The 12,246-nt window shown below is 47.5% G+C and overlaps 1 protein-coding gene across 1 annotated transcript; it reads left to right on the forward strand.

The window, feature by feature from the left end:
- The first annotated feature begins 230 nt into the window (after nucleotides 1-230).
- LOC139748006 (pyrroline-5-carboxylate reductase 3-like) lies at nucleotides 231-12,144 on the forward strand. Its single transcript, XM_071660553.1, has 7 exons — nucleotides 231-817; nucleotides 7,015-7,085; nucleotides 7,180-7,487; nucleotides 7,924-8,011; nucleotides 9,021-9,113; nucleotides 10,014-10,086; nucleotides 10,603-12,144. The coding sequence occupies exons 1-7, from the start codon at nucleotides 742-744 to the stop codon at nucleotides 10,713-10,715; spliced, it is 822 nt and encodes a 273-aa protein (XP_071516654.1). The 5' UTR covers nucleotides 231-741; the 3' UTR covers nucleotides 10,716-12,144.
- Nucleotides 12,145-12,246: the final 102 nt, after the last annotated feature.

Consider the following 12,246-nt stretch of genomic DNA (forward strand, 5'->3'; position numbering starts at 1 on the left):
AACAATAAGGAACTGGTTCCGTTAATTTCGTCGATGCATTTCTCTTCAAAAGGGACTTTACTAAAGGAAATATATGTAAATGACTAGGATGAACGACAAGATATATATTAATGACAATATCTATGACGATTGAAAGCGCACCGATAAAGATAGAGTATGGATGTAAACAGACCTCCGAGTTGGACACAGTGCATGAGGTCGCGCAGCCATATATATATACCCGCGGTGTTGGGGCCGCGGGTCACAGTATATCCTGAGACATTTCGGAAGGGATATGTCTGTCCTGACCACCTCCTGCCCAGCCAGCGACACCGTGAGGAACTTGAGATCGACCAATGACGGCAGTGAAATGCCTGAAGTGGAAGAGGCTCGGACGATCGTGGGACGGTAGTGGAATAAGGAACATATCGGCGTGGGGGCCTTCGCGCGGCAACAGTGAAGACGAGGTGAGGTGGTGTCGTACTGCTTTGCCGTGGAAAATACCAGACGCGCACTGCACCTGAGGCACGGCTCAGAGGAACAGTGAAAAAAACAACAGTGCGGGAGACCGAGAGCAACTGAGGTGTGTGGTGAGAGAGAGGCGGTCCGACTTCAAAAATCAGCACCATCTCTTGGTACGCGGCTGTACTACGGAGGTCTACAACACCATCCCCCTGCCCTGCCACAGCTACATATGTAGAGACTGGAGATTTACGTGTACACACACACACACACAAGGCTGGAAACGTTCTCCACCTCGCTATGGCAAGCTTGAGGATCGGGTTCATTGGCGCTGGCAACATGGCTCAGGCCTTAGCCAAGGGGCTGATCTCTGCAGGTGGGTACGTGGGGAGGATACTTGGGAAGGTGTCTCTGCAGGTGGGTACGTGGGAGGATACCTGGGAAGGACAGTGTCTCTGCAGGTGGGTACGTGGGGAGGATACCTGGGAAGGTGTCTCTGCAGGTGGGTACGTGGGAGGATACCTGGGAAGGACAGTGTCTCTGCAGGTGGGTACGTGGGGAGGATACCTGGGAAGGACAGTGTCTCTGCAGGTGGGTACGTAGGGAGGGTACCTGGGAAGGGCAGTGTCTCTGCAGGTGGGTACGTGAGGGATACCTGGGAAGGACAGTGTCTCTGCAGGTGGGTACGTGGCAGTACATTGAAATGACAGTGTCTGCAGGTGGGTATATGGCAGTACGTGGGAAGGAGAGATAAAAGGAGACCTGATGGTCCCTTACGAGTTGTACATGAGGTTATTTGTGATGTACGCAGGATAGTACAGCAGAAAGTACTCTCTAAGGTCGTGCGTATATGGCGTGGTGTACCATGTACAGTGTGCGTACATATGTATGATTGGGAATTACGTGCATATGTCAATGTGTGTGTATGTCTGTCTGTCATTGTTTGAGTGTGTGTGTGTGTGTGTGTGTGTGTGTGTGTGTGTTAGTACGCGTGCACTCAGGAATATAGACTTAAGTTATTTTTACACACACACAAAAAAGAAAAAAAATGGACGCAAATAGTGCGCATGTTTAATGCGTAGTGTGACAGGCCCAGGCGGATTTTGATCCAGGGGACCTGATCAGCTGAGCGATGTAAACACACACACACGCACGCACACACACACACACACACACACACACACACACACACACACACACACACACACACACACACACACTAGCATAGCTTGACTTACGGTTTCCCTCAGTGTGACACAGACTGTGTGGGACTCCTTATGTGTTCCGTCCCATAGCATGTCCCGTGCCTGGGATACACACGACTCCGTCCCGTGGGAGGCCACAGCGCCACCCAGGCCACGCCAGGTTATCTGGGAAAAATCGAAAAGCATTGGACGAAGGAAGTTCGTGTATCACACAGTGTTCTGTTATTTGATTGGCTGAGGGAAGCGGCGCGTCAGTATGGCCCTTCGATATTCCAGCATAAGGTGGTGCATGGTACACATACGGTACGTCCAGTACCGTTTAAGGTACACATACGTACCTGGGACAACGTACCTGGGACATGGTACATACACGTGTATCCCCCCTCCCCAGTAAACCCCTCACAAAACTGTAAGTCATTATGGTCGGTTTGTGGTCAGAATATTACAGGTGGACCGCCTTTCGGACCCTGTCTGTAGGGGGCGCTCCACGCAGCCACCAACCCACCCACCCACCCTTGCCCAAAGGGACTGGGTTCCTCATACCCTCTCCCTCCCTGTAAGCCTCTCACTCTCCCTTTCCTACATCTTCTCCCATCCCCTGCACTCATTCTCCCTTCCACCACACCCTCCCATCCCACCAAACACACTCCCTTTCTCCCCAGACACGCCCTCCCCTCCTCGTAGAGGAAGGAGGGAGTGACCTGCATTTCACTCCTACAATGAACGCAAGAAGGACACACCCACACCACCCCGCCACCACCACCCGACCCCCCTCAGAGCGGTGCACTGCCCTCAGTCACATGTCCGCTGCCTGATCCCGGTAGCATCCCTCTGTGATCAGGAGACGCGGCGAGATGTTCATGTAAATGTGATGCTGATAATGATGATAATAATGATAATTATTGTTATAATGATAATGAATAATAATTATTATGATAGTATGAACGATGATAAAAGTTATTTGAACTGATCTCAGTCACAGCATGAACATGTGAATTCATTCATCAATAAAGAGGGTTGTGAAATGAGTGGATATGAAGGGGGAGAGGTTGTTCAATGATATCTCCACAATTACTGAGATGATGAAGGTTGGTTTACAGTCCAACTAGACCAAGAGGACAGGGATGATATTCTAAATTTCCGATCCGAATAAGTGGGGACAGGACAGTAAAGCAGGAGGCTCCTCCCCCACCCACCACTATAGATAGAGACAGGGCAGTAAAGCAGAAGGCTCCTCCCCACCCACCACTCCCTCCGGAACATCGTATAACGCAGTGAAAATGTACTGTCGTGGAATTCGCATGGAAAAGAATGAATAGAAAACACGATCTTACGTAATTTCCAGGAACTTGTCTCTATAAACAGAAAATTTGAAATACGTGCATATCATATTTTCATTCTCGATTAGACGTACTGGCTGATAATTGATACGATTAATTTACTGTTAATCCTTGTGTTGAATGTACTGACATTTTATCAATATCTGGTGGTGATTTACTCTCATGTTTCATAATTCCGAGTCTGCACATTCTTGGAGAAAATTTCTTCGTTAAGTTTATATCTTGAGTCAGGGATTTGGTTTAGTTTCCCACTTTAGCATTTGTTTTGATATTTCTTCCTCTTTGTCAACGTTCACTGTGGTTTGGGATGGGACTGTTCTATGTAGCGGTTTGCTTAAACTTGCTCGAGTCTGACGTTGACCAAGGGACGAGAGACGCCAGGTGGCAGAAGTGCGAAAGTGGCGAGATGGTACAGTAGTTTAACATCCTTAATTGTAGAACGAGTTGTAGGCGAAGGTTGTCGAGAGTTAGAAGGACCAGTGTGTTTTAGCGCCTCATGCTAGGTGGTGTCAGGGGTTGTGTAGCGGTCAGGAAGGGAGACCAAACGCGGGGTGAGATATATAGGTGAGTTTGGGTACTTTGAAGGGGGTGTGGATGGTTTTGAGGTCAGGTGCAAGGGGTCCAAGTGTCTTGAGTCTAGAGGGCAATCAGAGACGGTGTATGGAGGGTGTGATGATGACGGTGATGTGCGCTTGTGGCCCGGGGCACTTGGGATGGTGAGAGATAACGGGAGATTTGATGGTCCACGACGGGGGTTATCTATGGTCAGATAGTCTTAAAAATGTAGGGAGGATGACCCGCTGTTTACCTCACGAAATATCATGTCACGTCCTAGGAAGAATGAGACGTACGAAGCATACAAGATTCCCAGGAAGGTACGGGAAGACGAAGGTAGCCTGCACAGTGGATGTGGCGGTGTTGGGATGGGTAATGATGTGAGAGAGGTGGTTGTGTCTCACAATGTGATCTTCTTCGCCCTGTTATCAGGTGATCACGTGTCCCTGGAGGGTTATCTGTTGTCGTCTGGAGGTCTTATCACGAGAGAGGTGGACATCCTCTTTGTGGAGGAGTCAATAACACGGACTCTGTGATTGTGCCATGCTGGAGAGAGAGAGAGAGAGAGAGAGAGAGAGAGAGAGAGAGAGAGAGAGAGAGAGAGAGAGAGAGAGACGAACGGTTTCTTGATTGGCGAGGGATTTATTTTTGGGGGAATGGGGGAAACTGCTTTACTGGGTCAGGAAAGAGTTTGATGGACCATGACGCGTGGTCATAACATCTCTAGCGACGTTCACACACACGCACACACACACACCTAAATCCAATTAACCTGTTCATTGTTTATCATTACACACCGTCACACACCTTCAGTCGAGGTCGTGATCTTTTGTCACCATCACGGGGCCGACCTGTGTTTTTTTTTTTTAGAGTCATGTAAACAGGTGACCCCCGCATTCATGATTGTGGTATACCCCGCCCCGCCTCGCCCCGCCCCGCCCCGCCACGTCTCGCTCCGTCCCGCCCCTGCTGGAGGGGGTAGACTAGACCCGTGCATGGTAACCTTGGCGAGGGTGGCGGGCCTGGTCCAGCTCTAGCCACGCCCCGTTCCCAAGGTCACCTCCTCCCCCAACCCGACCCCCTGCCGCACCCTCACGGCACCCAACTCCGTAACTACGACGCCCCGGTTGCCGGAACCGGTTTATTTAAGAGTTAAGTTTAACTGCGTGTGATGCAACGAAGACCGTGGTATGTGTGTGTGTGTGTGTGTGTGTGCGTTACACAGACCATTAGCCCTGTGCGTTACACAGACCATTAGCCATGTGCGTTACACAGACCATTAGGTTGTCTGTGTGTGTGTGTGTGTGTGTGTGTGTGTCTTTTGTCTGTTACGTCTGTGGAGGCCTGTGGACGATGTTTACACCTAGGACGTCACAGAGTGAGGTGTGTGTGGGGGGGGGGGGTTGGAAGGTGGGGTGTGTGGGTGTTGGTTGGGAGGAGGTGTAGCAAAGGGCAAGCGATGATGACCTTGAACAATTGAAGACGACAACAGACCCTACCTGAAGGTCCGGCCCGGCGTCGCCCCGGTGTGGTCGCACGTGGGTAGAGTTGCGGGTGAGAGCCAGGGTGTTCCGACCCTAGCCAAGGTGATGGGGGCGGAGGGAAGGGAGTCATGATATCATGGGGTTCAAGAGGCTCAAGATGCTGCGCGATCAACTGTCTCGTGCCGTCTGCTCACACGACGCGAACGCTTCGATAATAACGATACTTCGATTCCCTTGTTGACGAGAGCACGGGTCTTGACCCTGTGTTGTGTCCTCACCCCCTACACTTATCACAGAACCTCCACCTCCTTAAGGAGGAACGAACTCCCAGCATCATTACTAGTTTTGTGTCTCGTGTATATTTCTATGATCTCGTATTATAATAAGGGTTTTACACACAGGAAAGGCAACATTCACGCCCACAGGAGTGAGTCAGAGACTGATGTATAAGGGACTGAGGGGTGAGCAGGTTTACCGCCATCTCCGGGCGTGTCTGGTCAAGAACTTGCTCAAGTATTGATGTGTAGCACCGTTTGTGGGTCCATAGGTTAAAGTCATAGACACCTGGAGTGATACCGACATTAATCAAAACACCCAAGAGCAATCAGAGTTATATGTCATAACTTGAGGTATAGATACTGAAAGAGCAAGTGATTGGCCTCTAGAAATTGCCGTCTGAACTGGCTGTTAAAGTTGACGGTCGGTTTTGGCAGTGAGAATTGGCTATCGGAGGTGGCTGTCCAAATTTGCGTCCGAGAGAGGGGAAAATCAAATGAGATCCTGCATAGATTCAGATGCAATTAACAACAGTCCGAAATTCGTCGCGTTTTTCCAAAGACATCTGGCCCTGTCTGTAATAGGGTCACTCCAGACTATAAGTGACATGACATGGGCAAAAACATACGCTAATCACAGTTATCACGGACGCAAGGAAAACAATAAAACAAAGATTATAAGACAAGGGACGAGATTAGGAAGGAGGAGAAGGATGTAGGAGATGGTAAAGCCATAAGGAAGAAAATTTCAATGTTTTTTTTTTTGTATGTGGTAAGAAGGAGGTAATGTAAGGGTCAGCCCTCACGTGGTGGGTCAGCACACGCAGTCTGCTAAGCAGCAGTCAGCCACATACCTTCATCCTAGTCAAGGTGACCTCCGCTATAAGGGCAGCACAGCTGGAAGCAGCCCCAAGGGGTAGGAAGTAACCACCACAAGGAGCTCTTCCTATATATATATATATATATATATATATATATATATATATATATATATATATATATATATATATATATATATATATTTCCAAAGGAAGGAACAGAGAAGGGGGCTGGATGAGGATGTTTCCTCAGATGCCCAGTCCTCTGTCCTTAACGCTACCTCGCTGACGCGGGAAATGGCGAATAGTATGAAAGAAAAGAAAGATATATATATATATATATATATATATATATATATATATATATATATATATATATATATATATATATATATATATATATATCAATTTATATCAACGAGAGATTATGTATTGGCATGTCATGCATATATGATGTACTATTTATATCAGTGGGTTTAGATATACACATATCCGTAGATTTTATTAATTCACATGTGCTGGTCTAACTTTGAGACTGATTTATGACTAATGACTTATAGCACTTCACCTGTGAATATAATTGTAGATATATAATGAACAAGAGTTACCCAAATATTTGAGTCATCCTTTAATATTCGTTGTAGAAAATGATACATTAAGTTTCTTTCAGAGAGAACAGTTAATGGTAAACAATAATAATATGTGTAGAGTACGTCTTGTTAATTCATTATGCTGCTAGTAGTTACCTTATCATTATTAAAATCTACTCCATCTGTCAGTTTCAGTACAGCATGTAACTCTCGACATTTATGTTTCCTGACTGAAACGATGAAATACTAAATTGTGAATTTATTTCGTGGTGTTTCCTGCTCCTTGTGTCGGCGCCCCTGTCACAGGCATCACCAAGCCGCAGTACGTGATCGCCTCCTCCCCGAAGACGGACCAACACCTCCTCCAGCAGATGTCGGTGAGTGGTCCCCCCTCCAACCTTTCTAATTCTGGTAATAATACTGTGATTATATACTTAATTATCAGTTTATTAATTGCCGTATGCGTGCCAGGCCCTAGGATGCGAGACGACGCACAGCAACCACGACGCAGCGACTGCGTCGGACGTGGTGGTCGTGTGCGTCAAACCGAACGTCGTGCAGCGTGTCCTACACGACATCCAGGCCTGCGTGACCCCTGCCAGGCCGCTGGTGACCTCGTTGGCCCTGGGGGTCACCGTGGCCACCCTGGAGTCTTCCCTACCTCCCGAGTCTCGTGTGGTGAGGCTCATGCCCAACACCCCGGCCCTGGTGCAGTTGGGAGCCTCAGTCTTCACCAAGGGAACCCACGCGACTGTTGCTGATGCCCAGCTGACGCACAGGTAGGCTCAGGCTCCACCTCATGGAAGGTCAGGACAAGAGAGAGAGAGAGAGAGAGAGAGAGAGAGAGAGAGAGAGAGAGAGAGAGAGAGAGAGATGCCTTAATCATGGCTATCCCATATCCATTAATCGACCAATCCCAGGTGAGAGGGATGAACAGCTAGTTTGACTGTGAGCCGACTCCTCAGCCCAGGACTCGAACACGGGCGGATTCCCACGTGATCCATGGTCAGCAACGGTAGCCACTACACCAAGGGAGCCCCATACAGCTTTAGTGAACATTTTCATTCACTAATTAATGCAAAATGAATTGATAATCCTTCAATCCAAGGACAGCGTTGCCAACATGGGAACATGACTCAACCATGAGGTAAAACTTATGCGCCTGGCTATAGGAGGAGGAGGAGGAGGAGGAGTAATCTACTGCATCTCCCTCAGGTTGCTGTCGGCCGTGGGCGAGTGTGACGAGGTTCCTGAGACCTTCCTGGACGCCATCACTGGCCTAAGTGGTGCCGGACCTGCTTATGTGAGTCCTTCCGTTCTCAAGTTTCCTTTCTTAGTAATATGCTTACGTGCGTGAGAGAGAGAGAGAGAGAGAGAGAGAGAGAGAGAGAGAGAGAGAGAGAGAGAGAGAGAGAGAGAGAGAGAGAGAGAGAGAGAAGCCAAGTTTCTGTTCTTAGTGACATTCTCTTGAGACCTCTTCATGATGGGGTGAGGTGAGGTGCACCTCTGGGTCGTGGCCTTGTGCTTTGAGCTCTGTTGTTCCTGGCTATCTTCCTAGAACCAAGGCTGTGTTCCCATGCCTACGTTCTGTACCTAGAGTCAAGTTGTGTTCCTAGAACCAGGTTGTGTCTTAAGAACAAGCAGCTAAACCCACCAGGCAGGATAACCCTCACCATATATGTATGGCCGTCTCTTATGATAATCACGCGTTTCTGGAGTCGAGTTTCCATTCTTGGTAGTCGACTTCTTTATCTCCCCCTCCTGTCCCAGCCTGAGTTACCATGCGTGGCTAATTAAGTCTTTCTTGGCCTGTTATGTCAATAGTCACACTCCAGCCTTTGTGGAAGTCTGTGGCTCTCTTTATGTTCTTTTCCTTTATGTGTTTACCTCTGTCTTTTCACCCTTGTGTCCCTCTCATTCTGAAGTGTTAAGGATAATCTTGAGAAAAAGGATGAATACATATAAGGCTTAACAGGTTCTTGGCGAGGCATGTAGGACCCCCATATCTGGCCAGGCTCCCGCACGACTTCACTGGAAGTTTGATCAATTCTGATAAAACCTGAATTTCTCCTCGTTCATCATCCCTTCAGGCAGGTCTCCTCACCGCCTGTGTGGAGTTTCGTGATTAACCTGTATTCCTTATTTACATTTATTTATTCGTATCAACTTTATTATTTACGTCATTCATGGATGCGTTGGATATATATATATATATATATATATATATATATATATATATATATATATATATATATATATATATATATATATATATATATATGACTTGCTGAGGATGTTTACTATGGTTGCAGGTGTACGTGGCGCTAGAGGCGCTGGCTGACGGAGGGGTGAAGATGGGCCTCCCTAGATCCATGGCTCAGAGGCTGGCCGCCCAGACCATGCTGGTAAGTGGCCCCGGCCCCTTTGCTGTGGCCTGTCCCTCCCGTGGCCCGCTCGAAAGCCTAAGAAACTAATTATTCATAAGATCCCAAAGAAAAAGAAGATTTTGGAAGGTTCAATGCTGGTGTGGGCCGCCAGCTTGGCTTCTCTGGATGATAGAATAGTCCCAGGACAGTCTATGTCACTCTGTGTCACTGTTCCAAAACTTTATAGCCCACTGCCTCCAAGTACCGTCAGAGATTCAAGTCTCTCTTACCCAGATATGTACAGATGACAGTAACTCATCCCCTCTTCCCCTTACGGTGTATATAATGATATAAACCACAGTGGCCATACTCATTCCCCCTTCCCCTGACGATGTATATGATATAAACTACAGTAACCATCCTCATCCCCCCCTTCCCTTTACGATGTATATGATATAAACTACAGTAACCATTCTCATTCCCCCTTCCCCTTACGATGTATATGATATACACTACAGTAACCATTCTCATCCCCCCTTCCCCCTACGATGTATATGATATACACTACAGTAACCATTCTCATCCCCCCTTCCCATTACGATGTATATGATATAAACTACAGTAACCATTCTCATCCCCCCTTCCCTTTACGATGTATATGATATACACTACAGTAACCATTCTCATCCCCCCTTCCCCTTGCGATGTATATGATATACACTACAGTAACCATTCTCATCCCCCCTTCCCATTACGATGTATATGATGTACACTACAGTAACCATTCTCATCCCCCTTCCCTTTACGATGTATATGATGATATCAACTAACTTCCTTTTGTCTTGATAATGAAGTGTGTAAGAGTGACGTAACGTGCACCCCCTCCCCTGACGTGTACAGTCGCACTAACCCTGCCTCGGTCTCTCCTCGCTGGGCCAGGGAGCCGCCAAGATGGTGTTGGTGACGGGGAAGCACCCGGGCATCCTGAAGGACGAGGTCTGCTCTCCAGGAGGTCAGTCAAACCTTCAAGTCCACTTTAGTCTTGCTTCCTCAAATTCTCAAGTTAATTTCTCTCGAGTCTTAAGTATATAGTGTGTTAGTTTGAAGGCTGGTTATAGCCATTCCTGTCTTTATTTAAGGACCTGACCTTAAGTCTTATACATTCTCATACGTAGATTGGCCATCATAGTTTTGTTCTTCGAGTATATAAGCTTATTCTTATTCATGCTTGTACCAGGCCTTACCCAGTGTAGACGTTAGTCATGTCTTATTCATACGATTACTCACTTCCAGGTGTTAATCACAGCTGGTTAGTCAATTCTTCCTCTCTGTCACAGTCGTATTATCTCCACAGCTTCACAGAGTCTTCACCATACATTTACCTCTTGACCACTTGTATTTTTGGTGTCATTTCGATATTTGAATCTCTCTAACGTTCCTCCTTCTGTATTTCATTCTCCTTTATGTTTTGAGTATCATTTTCTGACGACGTGGTTTTGTGTGTGCGCGTGTGTTGCTCGCGATGCAGGATGCACCATCCAGGGCGTCCACGCGCTTGAGAAAGCCGGTCTCAGGGGTGCCTTCATTGACGCCGTTAGCGCTGCCACCGCCGCCGCCACCTCCGCCTCTTTGGGGAAGTAGCTGTTGCCGCCGCCTCCCGCTGGGGAAGTAGCTGCTGCTGCTGCCGCCTCCCGCTGGGGAAGTAGCTGTTGCCGCCGCCTCCCGCTGGGGAAGTAGCTGCTGCTGCTGCCGCCTCCCGCTGGGGAAGTAGCTGTTGCCGCCGCCTTCCGCTGGGTAAGTAGCTGCTGCCGCCGCCCTCTGGGGAGGCGATGATGACGCCTCGGCTGGGGAAGTAGCTGCTGCCTCCGCCTGCTGGGGAGGCCGGGATGATGCCTCCGCTGGGGGTGGTGGGAAGTCACCGTTACGACCGCCTCGAGGGGAGGAAGCGACTCCCGCGGCAACTGCATTTTACTTCAGGGTAGGGAAACCCAGTGACGGGACCTCGTCTTCACGACCTCTTGAGCAGTACCTACGAACCTCCCTCACTTCTGGGGCAGTACGGACAGTCTCACAGTCGCTCGGGAGGAGACCACTGGTACACATCTGTGTCTTCAGCCGCTGCTGTTGCTGCTGCGGTGCTGCTCCACCTCCCTCCCACCTCCGCCACCCCACACCCCGAAGTACAATTAGTGTTTATCTATTAACCGCGTTGCTCCATATTTATGTGAGACGGTTCTGTGCAGTCGCTGTTGTCTCAAGGAGATTGTTGAACCCAGAGGTTTAACAGATGTCTTCGTGTGTGAGTTTGTTTTTGTTAATTTATGCACGTGAGCTGTTGATATGGTAAGTGAGGTGGCTATAGAGAATTTATTCACATATATGACATGTAGGAATCATGTGCTCTCTCGAATGCATTTAACTGTACACATATCCCTGTATCCATATATATATATATATATATATATATATATATATATATATATATATATATATATATATATATATATATATATATATATATATATATATATATATATATATATTTACTGAGCTTTATTTACTGGAGAATACTGATGAGTACTGAGGGAAAATTTTTACAATTTTCCCATGTATCTCTGGCGGAACCTGTCTCGTTTTGATTGTAAAGCTGTGTGACGCAATGAGAGACTTGAACCTAACCTGGCTAAGTGACATCCCACGTCACAGGAACGGTGAGTTATCAGTTCTGGTCACCACCCGTGATCAGGAAGTGTCGTAAGAGCATGGTGGGGAGACAGGACTGCACAGAGACACATGGATAGAGTGAACCACATCCATGATAACACATGTTCAACACATGCTGATTCAGGTGTTGTGATACAGAGGGGAAAAATGTGTGTACGTCTGTTGTGTTTATGTATCTATCCGTTGCAAGCCACGTCCGGGTGATATCTGTATTGACTAGGCTTCTGTGGAAGTAGATTTAAGACCTCATAATCATTATATAAAGGTAACTCATGATAATATATTTATATTATACCACACTGCAGTTAGATATGTAAGACTTGTCCTTATTAAAATATTTGGAAGATTTCGAGTATTTTTTCCTTTGAAACCCCATACAGCGGGCATATTAGATGGGCATATCAGCTAAAAGTAGGCTGTGTGCCCCCCTAGGAGACGAAATACACCG

The sequence above is a fragment of the Panulirus ornatus genome, chromosome 5, assembly GCF_036320965.1.
Source record: "Panulirus ornatus isolate Po-2019 chromosome 5, ASM3632096v1, whole genome shotgun sequence".
NCBI classification, from domain to species: Eukaryota; Metazoa; Arthropoda; class Malacostraca; order Decapoda; family Palinuridae; genus Panulirus; species Panulirus ornatus.